At 36.6% G+C, this 17410-nt stretch overlaps 1 protein-coding gene across 3 annotated transcripts in view; it reads right to left on the reverse strand.

The window, feature by feature from the left end:
- The window catches only part of LOC311286315 (NLR family CARD domain-containing protein 3-like), a 52435-nt gene extending 35211 nt beyond the window's left edge, over positions 1–17224 (reverse strand). The window contains exons 1-4 of one of the 3 annotated variants that reach the window (XM_084402461.1): positions 17123–17224; positions 6973–7151; positions 6517–6633; positions 5854–5970 (exon numbers count right to left, since the gene is read on the reverse strand). In XM_084402461.1, coding sequence (XP_084258587.1) covers positions 5854–5970; positions 6517–6633; positions 6973–7109 — 371 coding nt within the window. In that variant the 5' untranslated portion in view covers positions 7110–7151; positions 17123–17224. Of the gene's footprint in view, positions 1–5853; positions 5971–6516; positions 6634–6972; positions 7152–10645; positions 10968–17122 lie in introns of those variants that run through there. The other 2 variants (XM_084402462.1, XM_084402464.1) reach the window with 2 other exon arrangements.
- Positions 17225–17410: the final 186 nt, after the last annotated feature.

The raw sequence follows: 17410 nt of genomic DNA on the forward strand, positions 1-17410 counted from the left end.
CTACATCGCCATAGTAACTTTCCTGACACTCTTAATAGTGCTTTCTTCTGGCGTTCTTAGCACTTTTCTGATTTGTCTTATTTGTATCATGTATTAGCCTACAATGAATTTTAATATATTTTAATTTCTTTAGTCTTTATGTCCTCCGAAACATGTAAGATGTCCTTGGGTATTTAGAAAGGCGTCGGCCAAATAAAATGTATAATTGTGTTAAAAGGTGCTCCACGCATTTTACTCATCATTATTTACAGGCCTCCAAAATACTCTCCAGCCTTTGCTGAGGACTTTACAGAACTGTTATCAACAATTACCTCAGAGTTTGACTGTTTTGCCATTGCTGGAGATTTTAACATTCACATAGATAATGCAGAAAACAATATGGCAAAAGAAATCAAAACTGTTTTAAAAACTTTTGATCTGACTCAGCATGTACATGGACCCACACACAATCGTGGACAAACTCTAGATTTACTTATCAGTAAGGGTCTAAACATTTCATCGATTGTTATTAAGGATGTAGCACTGTCTGATCATTTCTGTATTTTCTTTGATATATTGATCTCTCCTGCCACTGAAGCTAGATCTGTGTCTGTCAAGAAGAGATGCTTAAATGAGAACACTGGTGTCCTATTTATGAAGGCTATATACTTAACACCAAGCATCTGCAGACTCTGTTGATTTTCTCCTTGATTCTTTTAACTCAAAAGTTAAAGGTGTAATTGATGATATTGCTCCTGTGAAAGTCAGGAAGAAGAGTGGCAGACAAAAAGCACCTTGGAGAAACTCAACAGCAGTGCAAAATATGAAAAGACAATGCAGAAAAGCAGAGCGCATGTGGCGGAAGACAAAACTTGTAGTCCATCATAACATCTACAAAGACAGCCTTCATGCTTTCAATATGGAACTAGGCAAAGCTAGACAGACTTTCTTCTCAAATATTATAAACAGCAATTTAAACAACACACGCACTCTTTTTGCTACTGTAGAGAGACTGACAAATTCCCCAAGCCAGATTCCCAGTGAAATGCTCTCAGACAACAAGTGCAGTGAGTTTGCTTCTTTCTTCTCTGAGAAAATCAATAATATCAGAAAGGTGATCAGCACATCCTTGAGTTGCACTGGGGTCAGACAGATCAGACCACCTGAGAAAGTAGTTACTATGTCTGACTTCAAAGAAATGAATGGCAACATTTTGGAAGAAACCGTACAGCACCTTAAAACATCAACCTTCGCTCTTGACACACTTCCCACATCTTTTTTCAAAAGTGTGTTAAACAGTCTAGAAGCAGATCTTCTAGAAGTGGTAAATGCCTCACTTCTCTCTGGGAGCTTTCCAAACTCCCTGAAAACTGCAGTTGTCAAGCCCCTCCTGAAAAAGAGCAATCTGGATAAGACCATATTAAGCAACTATAGGCCGATTTCAAATCTTCCTTTCATAGGCAAGATAATTGAGAAAGTTGTCTTCAATCAGCTAAACAAATTCTTAAGCTTGAATGGATACTTTGACAATTTTCAATCTGGTTTCCGACCGCACCACAGCACAGAGACAGCGCTCATAAAGATAATAAACGATATTCGCTTAAATACTGATTCAGGCAAATTATCGGTGCTGGTACTACTCGACCTCAGTGCTGCATTTGACACTGTCGATCATAACATACTTCTGGACAGGCTGGAAAACTGGCTGGGGCTTTCTGGGATAGTCCTAAAATGGTTCAGGTCATACTTAGATGGGAGAGGTTATTATGTGAGTATAGGAGACCATAAGTCTGAGTGGACATCCATGACATGCGGAGTCCCTCAAGGCTCAATTCTTGCGCCACTCCTGTTCAACCTGTATATGCTCCCAATGAGCCAAATAATGAGAAAGAACCAAATTGCTTACCACAGCTATGCAGACGACACACAGATTTACTTAGCCCTATCGCCTAACGATTACAGCCCCATTGACTCCCTCTGCCAATGCATTGATGAAGTCAACAGTTGGAGGTGTCAAAACTTTCTTCAATTAACCCTCTGAGGTCGGCAAACGCGCCCCCGCGTTTTGCTGGACTTTTTTTACATTGTAGCACTTTAAACTTAAATTACTCCGTCATTTATGGTCATACAGAAAAAATAAATATAAAAAAAGAATCTGTGATATTTCTACTTTTGTATGTGTCCACTTACAATCAAATCAAAACATTGTGCTTTTGAAAAATAAAGAAAATAAACAGGGTGTGCGTTCTGCCTCTCCGTCGCGGTGAACTTTTTTTTCTTGAGCACGTCTATAAACTGAAACAAAACTCAGCGAATACTTGTCACACATTTATGAGCCATATACCTTTATAAACATTTAAGTGTGTACTTTTAAATGATCGGATTCAAACTGAAAACAAATATTTTCTGTTTAAGTAATTTGTATAAAACCAACAAGATGTCCAGCTTCTCAAACGCTTGCTCATTACAGTTAATTTGGCCACGCCTACTCGCGCAAAAGATATTCACATGCAAATCTCCACATGGAACGCGAACGCGCTCATTACCTCAAAAACAAAACACTTCATCAGTCTCTGCTTTTCGTCGAGTTTGAAAGACGTGAGTTTACATTGGCTTTACCCCAGAAGAAGAATGCGATTTCAAGACAAGAAAGATAAGGTAAGAAATTCTTACATATTAGTTTGTTATTGTTGCATAAATTTCACATTGCAGTTGAACTGTTGCTAGATATATGGTGAATATTATAATATTTAGACCCGTGTTTACTGTTACTGTGTTTGTGGATATCTGCTCAAACGTAGATATGTATATGGTAGGCCTAACCATAATGTTTTATATTTGAGCGCGATCGCGTTTGAATGCATCATATTTTTGATCGCGATCGCGTTTGAATGCATCATATTTTGGAAAAGCAAAACGCTCCAAACGGCTTCATGTTTTACTATTATCTCATTTCATATCATCATAACGAATGGAAACATTTGAAGTAACATGATAATCAATATATTTTTCTCTAGCTTAGTTGTTACTGAAATCTTTTTGAAAATGTATATAGGCTGCTATATTGTTATTATTTTATGCAGCACTGTGCATAGCCTATACCTACAAGGCACAACAAACCTGTGTTCATTATTTAATATATTGTTGGAAACATTTGTGTGAGTGTGTGTGTGTATTCTGTGAATTTTAAAAAGCAATTTTAACCAGAAAAATCTCAAATGTATTCCCAAAATCGTGCAGGCCTTTCTCTTGATATCAGTATGTTCACTTTTTTTTTTCTTTTTTTTTTCAGGGCCCAGATGCCACTGAGTCCTGCTGACTTCAACATTCACAGTACATGTCTCTGTACATGAACATGGTAAAGTGAAAATCAAACACCTTGGAAATGAAAGGTATGTACAAAGGTATTTTTAGGAATGGCACAAATGTCTCTTTCTTTGGATCATTGTTATCAATAAGTGTTTTTTTTTTGTTGTGTATCTTTGGATTATGTTGTAAATAAATCCAAACAATTTTAAAAGCCATTCTTTTTTTAATCTCGTCATTCTTTGTGCAAGGTTGGTCAGAATGATGGGCCCTGATAAGCTCCTAATAGGGCCATTAGGGAGTGTCTTTGTCTTTCTCAGGTGTAAAAAGCCTTACATATTAATGAGATGATCCGCCCCTTCGCATATTGCTTTTTCACACAAAACACGTCGTAAAAATTTTAAATCAATATATTGTCTTCTCTGAATGAGCAGTCAGGGTGATTTTCACATAGTTTTAGAGCAAATATTCTAGGCTACGTCATACAATTTTCAAAAGTCTTGTGAAGAAATAATAAGTATGGGTTTCATGACCTTATTTCAGTGAGAATTTTTTTTTTGTATTTTCACAAACCACGCATAAATGTCATTATCTCAAAACTACAAACTTTTACACACATGCTGTTGATATATTATTGTAGCAGAGTTTGTGCTGAATACAGTGTAATAAGACTTTAGCCATGAAAATGTCACAAGTAACAGAAATAAGCACAAATGTCAGAGCATGTCAGAACACCTCCAGGGCCCAGAAAACAGCTCAGACCCCAGAGGGTTAAACAAAGACAAAACTGAAGTCATTGCATTTGGAAACAAAGATGGAGTTCTCAAGGTGAATGCATACCTTCACTCTAGGGGTCAAACAACTAAACATCAAGTCAGGAATCTTGGTGTGACACTAGAGTCAGACCTTAGTTTCAGTAGTCATGTCAAAGCAATAACTAAATCAGCATACTATCATCTGAAAAATATTGCAAGAATTAGATGCTTTGTTTCCAAACAAGACTTAGAGAAACTTGTTCATGCTTTCATCACCAGCAGGGTGGATTACTGTAATGGACTCCTCACTGGCCTTCCCAAAAAGACCATAAGACAGTTGCAGCTCATACAGAACGCTGCCGCCAGGATTCTGAGCAGAACCAGAAAATATGAACATATCACACCAGTCCTCAGGTCTTTACACTGGCTCCCAGTTCATTTTAGGATTGATTTTAAAGTATTATTACTGGTATAAATCATTCAATGGCCTAGGACCTCAATACATTGCAGATATGCTCACTGAATATAAACCCAACAGATCACTCAGATCATTAGGATCATATCAGCTAGAAATACCAAGGATTCACTCTAAACATGGCGAGTCTGCTTTCAGCTATTATGCCAGCCGCAGCTGGAACCAGCTTCCAGAGGAGATCAGACGTGCTCCTACAGTAGTCACTTTCAAATCCAGACTCAACACATCCAACACATCTGTTTAGCTATGCATTTAATGAATGAGCACTGTGCCAATGTTCGTCCGACTGTACTGTACTGTATTTTATTTTTTATTTTCCTAAACTGTTTTAATTATTCTTATTTCTTTTTATTATTTTAATTTCTTCTATGTAAAGCACTTTGAATTGCCATTGTGTATGAAATGTGCTATATAAATAAACTTGCCTTGCCTTGCCTATCAAAGTCAACAGAGCAAAATTAATCTCTTTTGAACTAATAAAAAAAAAGCAAGCTGGTATCGCCGGCGATACCGCCGACCCCAGGGGGTTAAGTCGAGGAGAGGACCAAGAAATGTTAAGCATATGCTGCATGTTGCTTTATTTAAAAGACAGTAACTGAATAGTAACTGATGCAGCGAAAATCTCTTAGCTGGTTCAATCACATGTGCAGGTGTGCTGTTGTTAGCTAGCAGTTATATGCCAGAGATTTAAGCTAACTTGATGCTTCTAGTTTTTAATAGTTTCGTTTAATTCAGTTTATTTTACTTCAAGAGATATTTTTACTGTAATCAAATGAAATAAGTTCAAAGTAATAATGTGCTCACATTATCAGCACGTTATAAATAATTGTTTATAAACTTTAATGGCAGTTGGTTTTTAACTACTTTTTATTTGATCCACTGGAATTCTTAAATAAATTAAACAATTTTCTCCCACTGTATTCCCATAATAAAGCCATAATGGGGGACCAATTTGTGGGACCAATGTGATCACCCATGTGGGTCCCATAAGGTTTTTGTGTGCAGCCCACCTCAGCCCCATTATTAGCACCCATTGGCAACCACAGTGAGCCCATATAATGAACATCTAAATGGGCCTCTCTTAGAGCCCACTATGGACCCATCATGTGCCCCTATGGGATAACATACATGGGGCCCATGTGGAGCCGATGGACACATTTCTATTTGGGTTGCCCAAGCAGGGCCCAAATGACAGCCCATCAAAAACCCACATGGACATGTTGGCTGGGATGTTGCATGCTGCAATTTGTTTTGGAGAACATTTAGTGTTATTTCACTGAGAACATTATTCATGTGAGATGCACTACTTTAAATTAGCAAGTTAATGTTTATACTAACAGAGGTTTAGAGGTCACTGGTCCATCACTGAATTCAGGCGGTGGCACCATGGATCTGTTACTCTTCAGAGACACACCGCTGGGTTCTGGAGACTCTGATCTCTGCCTCCTGTTGATACTGACCAAAGACAAACAAAACAGCACTTGAGTGACATTTATTCATTTAGAAGAAGCTTTTTTCCAAAGTGATTTACAAATAAAGAATACAACAAAGAGATTCAGTGAAACGAGAAGTGCTGTATAAGATTGTTCAGAGGAGCACAAAAGAACATTTACCAATTTGTGGGACCAATGTGATCACCCATGTGGGCCCCATAAGGTTTTTGTGTGCAGCCCACCTCAGCCCCATTATTAGCACCCATTGGCAACCACAGTGAGCCCATATAATGAACATCTAAATGGGCCCTCTTAGCCCACTATGGACCCATCATGTGCCCCTATGGGATAACATACATGGGGCCCATGTGGAGCCGATGGACACATTTCTATTTGGGTTGCCCAAGCAGGGCCCAAGTAACAGCCCTTCAAAAACCCACATGGGGACCAAAGACTGGGATGTTGCATGCTGCAAATTTTTTTTGAGAACATTTAGTGTTATTTCACTGAGAGAATTATTCATCTGAGATGCACTACTTTAAATTAGCAAGTTAATGTTTATACTAACAGAGGTTTAGAGGTCACTGGTCCATCACTGAATTCAGGCGGTGGCACCATGGATCTGTTACTCTTCAGAGACACACCGCTGGGTTCTGGAGACTCTGATCTCTGCCTCCTGTTGATACTGACCAAAGACAAACAAAACAGCACTTGATTGACATTTATCCATTTAGAAGAAGCTTTTTTCCAAAGTGATTTACAAATAAAGAATACAACAAAGAGATTCAGTGAAATGATAAGTGCTGTATAAGATTTTTCAGAGGAATACAAAAGAAATTAAAGTAATAAATGGTAAATGTATGGAGACTATATTATAAGAGGAACAGTAACAGCAAAGGTTCATGAAAGTAATTTTGTGCCTCTCTGTGATGTGACCCACTCACTGACCACAGGCTTCTGGAATACACAGTAAGTCCGTTTGGATGAAAGCATCTGCCAAATCCAAAAACGACTAGTGTTGTACCTGGAGTCAGAGGTCACTGTTGCATCACTGAAAGCAGAGGGCAGGATCTTCATGGGTTGATTGCAGCTTGATCCAGGAAATGGAGAAGTCATTTTAGAGGCAGTGTCTTCATCTTCTCTCTCTTCACTGAGACTCATTTTGGAGGCACTGCCCTACTCCTTTCTTCAAAAGAGTGAGATCTTTTTTGTAGAAGCAAAAAAAAAAGCAAGAAAAAAATTAATTAAATGGAAAAATTCCATGAGAGTGAGTAAATGATGACAGAATTTTCATTTTTGGGTGAACTATCACTTTAAGTAGTACAGTACAGCCTTAGTAGAAGTTTAGCTAATTACTGATTCAAGATATAAACGTATTCAAGATATGACATAAATTTGAGCTAATCAGCATCATCAAATCTAATACAGGGCGCTTATTCCATCGCCCAAAACGAGCCACTGCTAAAATCAGACTGATCTGTAGGTGCAAATTTTAACATGACAAAGGCGGACAAAGTCATTTAAAACAAAGAAGAGAACTTTGGCAGAAAAACTAAAGGTAACACAGCTGGCCCAGACCAACATGCAGGCTTTTTCACCACATTGTGGTTTTTTTTTTTGGTAACACTTTACAGAATAAGGTCTCATTTGTTAACATTTGATAATGTATTAACTAAAATGAACTAATAATGAGCAATACATTTGTTACAGTATGTATTAATCTTTAGTTAATACAAATTCAGTTGTTCATTGTTTGTTTATGTTACTTCACAGTGCATTAATGTTGAAATTAACATTAACTAACATTAATAAATGTTGTATAAATATTGTTCATTCTTAGTTAATGTTAACTAAATTAGTTTACTAATGTTAACTAATGAAACCTTAAAGTGTTACTGATTTTTCTTGTAGTCTCATTTGTTTAAATCGCTCATGGAGATATCCAACATTTAATTGAAACTAGTAAATTAACTCATCAAAGCTGATTTTATGAATAACCAGGTGTCACAATCAAGGAGATGTTTTGTTTTGTTTTTTTAACTTTGCCCGTTTTGTAATAAATCATCCTGCAACTGCGACGCTTGCTGAAATAGTTTGATATGCCACAGCCACACCTATAGAAACGCATTCACCAGTCGCCACCGAGCTTAAGATAAGTGCAGTTTAATTACATTCCCCATTAAATAAGTACAAGTATAGTGAATTGCTGTACTTTACGGGTATTATATAGCTAAAGTTCAGTGTAAGAGAATTTAAACCAAATACAGCACAACAGCAATTCAGACCAGATAAGTAGAACTATAGTAGAAGTATAAGTAGAACTAGCCCAGCGTTTCTCAAAGTGTGGGGCGCGGCCCACTGGTGGGGAATAGAGACATGACAAGTGGGGCACGACAAACAGGTTTTGTGCCCATCTCTATTAATTGACCGTTCGCAAAAGCCATGCCCCCTAGTTATTGTTACTACGCCCGTCAAACAATTGAGAACCAGACACATAGCCATGGCTGCGTTGAGTTCCATACCTATTCTGTCAAGCACGTTGCTTATCGACACAGATAATTTGTAAAACTGAACTTAACAGTTGTGGTTCCATCTAGCATTGTTCCCGAAAGCAGTGCATAACATTTCACCAACAAATCAACACATGTTGCCATCTGTAAAGTCATAAGATACTAAGGGGCTGTTTACACCTTGCCACTTCATGCGTTTTCTCAGATCGGATAGCTATCTGATTTATCAAACCGATTCCATTTACACCTGGTCACATAAATGTGTTTTTGCGAAACAGATTTAAATCCGATCTTCAATTCCCACGCTATATGCAGATATAATGGAGTGCACGTCACCGAAAGCAACAGATATGAGCTGCATTTTATTGATCATCAGCTAAAATTTTTAAATCAAAGACTGCAATAAGGTAAAATCATTTAGTTTCTTTACTTTTAATGATGATTGTGTGTTAAGCATCTGTGACTAAGCCTACTTTTACTTTGATTTGCGATAATTTGCACGTTGGCTTAATGAAAAGATGCTCAGCTTCTCATCTGCGGTGATGCAGTAGCGTCGTCATATCTGGCTATAACATTACATATAGCCTATAACACGCTCTCACACGTTTATTTTTTTTGCATTTTTGGAAGGAGTACAATTTACATATGTGGTTTCAACAACCAGATGCATTTACACTTGTCCAGTTTCGTCTGGAATGCGTCTCCTGAAGTGGTTTGAGCGATCGGATTCAAATCCGTCTCGAATGCGTTTCGGAGGGCATTTACACCTGGTCTTTTCACGATCGGATAGCTATCCGATCTGAGAAAACGCATGAAGTGGCCAGGTGTAAACAGCCCCTAACAGCTACCTTACAGGCTGCCTGAATTTCCTACGGAATAATAAAGTATCTAATGTTCTAACTTTACGATAATAATGCTATATAGAACCACAACTGTTAACTTAAGTCCATTTTGTATGTATAGCTACTTAAACTACTTATTGATAATTGATATGCTACGTTAGCTCGCTAGATTTATTTACCTTAGAGCAGACATATATATGCTTATTAACCCTCTGGGGACCAAGGTGTTTTTGGAGCCCTTGAGATGTTCTGACATGCCTTGAAATTTGTGCTTTTTTCAGTTATTTATAAACATGTTAATGGCAAAGGTGTAAAATCACTCTATATAGCACAAACAGGGCTACCAAAATATGCGGGCAACGTGTATGTAGATGTTTGTATTTTTAAGAGAATAATGTTTATGCGTGGTTATTGGAAAAAATAAAAATGAAAGTGGCTGAATTAAGACCACAAAACACATATTAAATATGTGTCCACAAGACTTTTGTCTAATTGATGTTGTCTCTTCGAGTTCTGGCTTCAAAATTATGTGAAAATAGTCTTGCTTTATCGTTCACAAAAAAAAAATACATTGATTTAAATGGTGTAAAACAGGTTTTGCTTGGAAAGCCAATATGCGAGGGGGAGGAGTAGTTTACACCTTAGATTACAGTGTCCCACCCACTCTGCATAATGACTCTGCATAGCCTAATTAGCCATTCATTCAGGTGTGACACTGACTGAGCCACAATGCAAGGACAATGCATTTAGAAGAATACTTATATTGACCATTTAAGATTTCGCTTACATCTATCTTGTAAATATGTTTAGCTATTTTATTAAAAATGTTACAATTACAACAATAATTACAATTTCAACAATATTTCAAGTGTACTCTTTCTTTGTAAAAAAAAAAAAGAAAGAAAAAAAAAGATTATAGGCCTACATTTTATCATATGTATTCATTAGTTTGAATATAGCCAACATTGGAACATCTAACATCTTAGTCTATGACTTTATTTTTGACAAAAATAGTGTGACTAACGCCTGACTAACGTTGTTTTATTGAAATATCAGGGCATATAAATGTTAATTTACGTTGCTTATACAAATACATTTTATTTCAACATATTCCAGTCGATTTTTACTCATCTCAGTAGGCTATGGCAAAGCAGTTTATTCTTTCACACACAGACACGCGATTCATATTTAGGCTAAACACTCTTTACAAATATGTACCCTTCATTCATCTCACAGAAACGCGAGTCATATTATAGAAATGCGATTCATCTTTTTGCGGTTTATAGGCCTACACTAACGTTATTCCATAACGTTATTCCACACTTGAGAAAAGAAAACAGCCTACCTCACTCCTCAGCGCGATCTGCTGCTCATATCAGGATATTTCTCCTCATCAGCACTGTGGAAACTTTTCTCCATAAAGGATAATGTCTCACTCGCGACGCGCTTTGTTTACAGCTGATGTGGGGGCGTTTCACAGACTGAAATGGTTCTCGGAATTTGCATTTGAATAGCGCGCGCTCTCCGGGGAGTGGTCAAATTACTGTGAATCATCTCGTAATGAGCTCGACTGGAGTCGCTCTCTTTGTATACAGATTACAGAAACTAAGAATATTTGTTTTTTATATAAATGACTTCAATTAAAAGATGCGATCTCAAGCTTTATGCCCGTGGGTCTGTTTGCCTGTTTGACAGAATTTTCGCGGAGTTATAGATCATTTTCGAACGCGTTTCAAACGGGAGTTTACTGACAGAGAGAAGGCAGAAATCGCATCATCTTAATTTTTCTTTATTTGTCAAAAAGCAAAACACTTTATTTTTATTGTGAGTATACAGAAAAAAAATAGAAACTGAACAGGATCGATTGATGTATTACACGAAAATGAAAGATCAAAATTAACAGAGCATTTAGTGTTTATTTTCATTGCTAAAAAAAAAAAACGAGCAAAACGCGCGGGCGCGTTTTTGGTCCCCAGAGGGTTAATATTCGAGGCATTTAAGTTAGCTGTGAGTGAGGTCTCCCACACTGCTTAATCCATTGTCGGCATCTTTTCGCTTGGGTCTTGGGCTTTGGAAAGGCGAAAAAACGACCCCTCCCTCTAAACTTTTGGGGTACCTGGTGTCAGACTTGCAGGTGCCATACACTGTAAAAAAGAATACATTGATTTTATTAATATCTAATTAATAAAAATGAGGCAACAGATTACAAGCAATATTTTTAATTAAATTTAACAAATTAGAATTGAGTAATAATTAATCAAATGAATTCCTTAAAAGTTAACCATTTAAAATGAGTAAAATGTACAAAATATATTTTATTGCCAACATTGAAGACACCTGGTGTTAACAAGCAGAATCACTGAAGGAGAAAACCATAATTAAAGTCACCATTGTGGAGATCAGTGTGTGTTTTAGTTGGGCTCTTGACCTTAAATTATTAACTTTAAGTTTTGTTCGGCTGCTGTACATGAGTTATAACAGCCAGATGAACAAAGAGAAAAGGTGGTCTGATGGTGTTGGTTGTGTTTTAACATAATCATTATTTCACAATCATTAGACCTGAATCACTGAACTCATATAGAGTCCAATTTATGAGTTAAGTTAACTTTATTAATTACAGCAGTATAATATTTTTAGCCTTTTCAATGAAATCCAAATGGTCAAATCAATAATGAAAAATAAATAAATATGTTTTTTTTTTTGTTTTTGTTTTTTAGGCACACACACACACACACACATCAAGATTTTGCGTATGAATCTCAGCAATGGTGACGAACAGATCACCTCTGATCATAAGCTCATTATTTATTCATGCAGCAATGCATGATGGGAGCCATAAATGAGTTTTTATTGGTGGAACCCAGAATGCACTGCAACATGCTTTATAATTGTCACCATTGTTGAGATTCACAGGCTGATTATTGATGTCTGTGTGTCTCCTTTTTATGTAAGAGAAACTTTTTAGAAATTATTTGCCTTACATTGTAAAAGTTAAAAAATATTATGCCGTACAAGGCCAGTGCTGCTATAATTAATATAAAAAATTGGACTCTGAGTTCAGTGATTCAAGTCAAATGATTGCGAAATAATGATTATGTTAAAACACAACCAACGCCATTTCATCACCTTTTCTCTTTGTTCATCTGGTTGTTATAACTCATGTACAGCAGCCAAACAAAACTTAAAGTTAATTATTTAAGGGTCAAGAGCCCAACTAAAACACACACTGATCTCCACAATGGTGACTTTAATTATGGTTTTCTCCTTCAGTGATTCTGCTTGTTAACCCCAGGTGTCTTCAATGTTGGCAATAAAATATATTTTGTAAATTTTACTCATTTTAAATGGTTACCTTTAAAGGAATTCATTTGATTAATTATTACTCAATTCTAATTTGTTAAATTTAATTAATAATATTGCTTGTAATCTGTTGCCTCATTTTTATTAATTAGATATCAATAAAATCAATGTATTCTTTTTTACAGTGTAGGCGCATCGTTTCACCATCTTGCTGAAATCGCAATGTTTGACGGGGGTCCTTCTCCTTAGTTACAGTTGCTGAGCTAGGATTGGACGAGGACCGTTCGAGGGCAGGGTTTTGCGAACGGTCAATTCCTTTATTTATTGACCATACACTCAAAACAAAACAAAGACACATTTAAATGTAAGCCTTACTTAACCTTTTCACACGTAAGTTTAAAAGTTTTTCAAGGCGACCGTTGATCGTAGTATCACTTTATGGTTCCCATGGTGACGCGTCATTCATTGCTTGTCACACCGCAGCCACAGTAGTGCTGAATGACTGATGATCTGCTTCTATTTCCTTTTTTATTCAAAATTTCACAAATTTGTTAGCTATAGCAGGAAATATCTGATTGTCAAATATGTGCAAGTGGATGTGTTTTGTTGTTCAAACCTCTTTATAACGATCGCGTTAGTTGAGCTGTGTGCGCAACTTATTTTAGGTATCTTATTAAAATACCTAAAATACGTACATTATTAGGAATTTACCACCTCCGGCTCATTTTGAGATTATTATTTATTTTTTTATTTTTTTGTTCTTTTTGCATGCAGTTTGCGAAGAGTGACAAAATGAATCAAAGCACAACTAGTCCACACTTGTATCTACTTTTGAGTCTTATTTCATGCAAAGTGATAATATAATTGCACTTTCATTTTCTCTATTTGAAAGTTTTTAATGCTGTTATTTGATGTTAAGTTTGATGTTAAAGGAGAACTCCGGTCAATTTTAACATTGAGCTAATTTTTTTGTAAATTTGGAGTGCTGTCAGTACAGAGAACAACGACAAAAATCGGTGTTGCCTACACCGTGTTATTCTCTTTTTAAAATTTGCACCCTGTTGACTTAAATGGGGCAAGTTTTAAACCTACACTGTTAACCCTTGCTGTAAAATAAGGCGTAATTCAGACAGTATCATACCATTTTCCATTAAAACAGTAATATACCGTAGAAAACAAAAATAGCCTACAGGAATATACTGTAAATGAACAGTGCTCAAAATCGACACTCAGAGGCTGTTTTCCCAATCACACCCTATACCCTCATTCACTATTCCCTACATTAGTTCACTAATATAGTCCACTTGACAGAGTGAATGAAAAGAAGTGAGTGAATTGAGACACTGATGAACACCTGATAAGCAGAATCACTGAAGGAGAGAGACAAACAAGAACAGAAAAAAGAGAAACACAAGAACTACAACTGACTTCCAGCAACACTGAGTGTGAAACCAGTTTACAAACCAGTTTACGATTATTTCTTTCATACATGTACAAAAGTTCTTGTTGAGAATTAACAAAGATTTAGTTAATAATACAATTTGTTGTCACCATGATGAAGATCAGTATTTGCTTTACTTGGTCTCTTGTCCCTTAACTTCTTACCATTCATCTCTCTCTGACTGCTGTAACAGTGAGTTTATAAAACACATTTGTTATGGCAAGAAAAAGTCAAGAGGAAGTTTATAAGGTGCTTTTTATTCTTTTGTGATGATGTCACAATCATCCTGGACATGTCTGATTTTCAGATTATTAGATTATTCCTGTGTATCTACAAAATGAAATCAATATTTCTGTTATCAGGTCTTCTGAAAAATAACAATCATAAAGTGCATTCAATTTTATTTCACTCCTGCTTGACTTAGACACACACAGACATCAACAATCAGCACATGAATCTCAACAATGGTGAAAAGTTTCATGTTGCAATGCATGCTGGGTTCCAGGATAATATAAAACTCCCAGCATGCACTGCTGCATGAATAATAAAAAAAAAGACATATTGCCACCATTGTTGAGATTAATGTGCTAAATTGTGATATCTCTGTGTTTCTAAAACATAATGTAGCTCTGTTTTTTTTTGGTTCATGCATGATGTGTTAAAAAAGAGTCATAGTAATTTATTGCTGTAGTTTCACAGTGGTGCTAATGTAACACTTTTGATTGAGGATAAAACTCTGAATGAATAAGAATTAATTCCTAAGTGAATAAACAGGCAATATGATGATTTTGTCATCATAAGCATTACAACCACAATCATTCATAAACTGTGTGCGCACAAGTGTGACTTGCAAAAACACAGCTCAAGCAGCAACTGAAAAACTAATATTTAACAGATATAATAATAACAACTTCTGTATGACAGAAATAAAGTCATACTGGTTAATAATAAGTGTAATAATGTGTAATGGCTGGAAGTCAGTCGTAGTTATTGTGTTTCTCTTTTCTTCAGTGATCCTGCTTATTAACAGCAGGTGTTCATCACTAATGCTCAACAATCACTTACATATTCCCTTAATTATCTCACTGCAACACTGTCTCAATGTTACTTTTTACTCTTTGTAGTGTGGATTTCCCTGTGGGGTTGAAAGGGTTAACATGGTGCGTTCAAGTCATCTCGTATAGATTGTATTTACGAGTTGAACGCACTTGAACGCCACCACAATGTCGTAAATACCAGTGGGGAGCTCGGGATTTTCTCTAAGCTCCGATCTTTACGAGTTGGGGGCGTGTCAGTGATTAACATGGCGGAATACACAATACGTAAAGGTATTTAGCTGTGATATTGTTAGGCTTTTCTATTAACAGCTCAGTTAGCTAATCGCCAACACAGAATATGATAATATAACAATGCAACATGTAACGATGTGTTGGCAGTGGCTTCATAAATTAATTAAAAACATAAAAATACAAAGTACACCTGAAGCACATTTCTTTGTTCTTCATTTTCTAGAACAAGAGTTTAAGAACCATACTGTATTTTTGTGTAATTAATTAAGAGAAAGTACTCCGCCATTTTGCTCCGACGAAAGTGACTTGAACGCACATGCCGTTATAAGCACGACTTCCCACCTCGTACGTACGAACTTCCCAGGAGGACTTGAACGCACCAACAGTGTAAGATAAAAAGACACACCCACAAAATGTATTTTAACAGTAATAAACTGTAAGTTATAAAACAGGTTTATACTGGCAACACTGTTGCCAGTAGTTTACTGTAAAATGAATTTTTTGGGTCACCATTGTGCAGAAGAGTAGAGCCTGTGCTTCAGTCCAGGAGAAGATCTACAAACATTGATGATATGCTGCATGTTGCTTTATTTAACAGGCGGTGACTGTGTAGTTGCTGGTCCAGTGGAAATCTTTTTATGTACAATGTTATGTTTTTTTAGTGGTCTCAAATGAAAGAAGTTCACAGTTTTACTTTGCTCACATTATTAATGCATTATAAATTTTAGTTAATACATTTAAATGACAGTTGGTCAATTTAAGGCAGTCGGTTTCTGCAAGTGTAATTAGTTCATTTGAATTAGAATTTAGTGCATTTTTACAGAAACAAACTAGACTACAGTAAAGAACTGTACAATTAACAGTATTTTACTGGCAACAGTGTTGCCAGTATTTTACTGTAAAAAAACCCGGTAAGGTCTAACAGTGTACTTTTAGCTGTTGTAGGTTCACTGTTGCTTAGATACCTATGATCACGCGCATGAACTCAACAATCGACTACTGTGGACTTCGACCGAAAACAGGAAGTAAATACAGGTGTGTGAGCTGGCTGAATTAATATCACTTTTATTCATATCTTTCACATCTACTGCAGTCAGATTCACTCGTGTTCACTCTGAAGGAATCACTCACATGGCTGGGCACTTGTAATGACACATCAAGGATGTTAAGAGGCTAAAAGCAGGTTTAAAACTTGCCCCATTTAAGTCGAGGGTGCAAATTTTAAAAAGAGGATAACACGGTGTAGGCAACCGATTTTTGTCGTTGTTCTCTGTACTGACACCACTCCATATTTAGAAAAAAATGAGCTCAATGTTAAAATTGACCGGAGTTCTCCTTTAAGTTTTTAAAATGTGATGTTAATAAAATACATTTTAAACTTAAAGTCTAGTTTATTAACATTTTGTTGGCGTGATTGGGGACAGGTGGCGGGGCTCGGAACCCTTCCCTACCTCCGAAGTGGGGAATGGCAGAACAAGTTTGAGAACCACTGAACTAGCCTATACTGCCATTTTAAAAAGGAACGGAACAGCACTGTTAGCAGCTATAATTCACTTTTTAATGTGAAATCTGGACACAACAAATAATTTGAATGTAGTTTTACCGTTTACGTACTGCTGTGGTGACTTGGATGCAGTAGATGTGCAGTATTCACCACTGTTTTTGTGCGGTGCTGCTGAATGCGGAAGTAATATTATAAGGGCAACCAGCGCGCGTCTAAAAACATACCCACTTAAGGAAGGCCAAAATAATGCTTTTTTATGACTACATGAAGAAAAAGTTATGAACTTACCTCAAAATATGCGGCCGTTTGAACGCCCAATGTTTCCTAGGTTTGCAGCCTCCAAATGGCGTCGCTTTCTAAGCTCTTTCACTTTCGTTTTGACCTCCGCTCTCCTGAAAGACAGTTGCGCTCCCTCTAGTGGCTCAGATCGGCACAGAGTCTACGGTGTACTCACGGTTGTCTTGTACTATGGAGGTCCTGTACTATTGTCCTGTACTCTTGTACAGTTGAGCACAAAAAAAAATACGTTTCTTTTTTTACATCTAAAAATAATGAAAATCTTTCTCTTAATAATTA

This window comes from Rutilus rutilus (assembly GCF_951802725.1).
Source record: "Rutilus rutilus genome assembly, chromosome: 2".
Lineage (NCBI taxonomy): Eukaryota > Metazoa > Chordata > Actinopteri > Cypriniformes > Leuciscidae > Rutilus > Rutilus rutilus.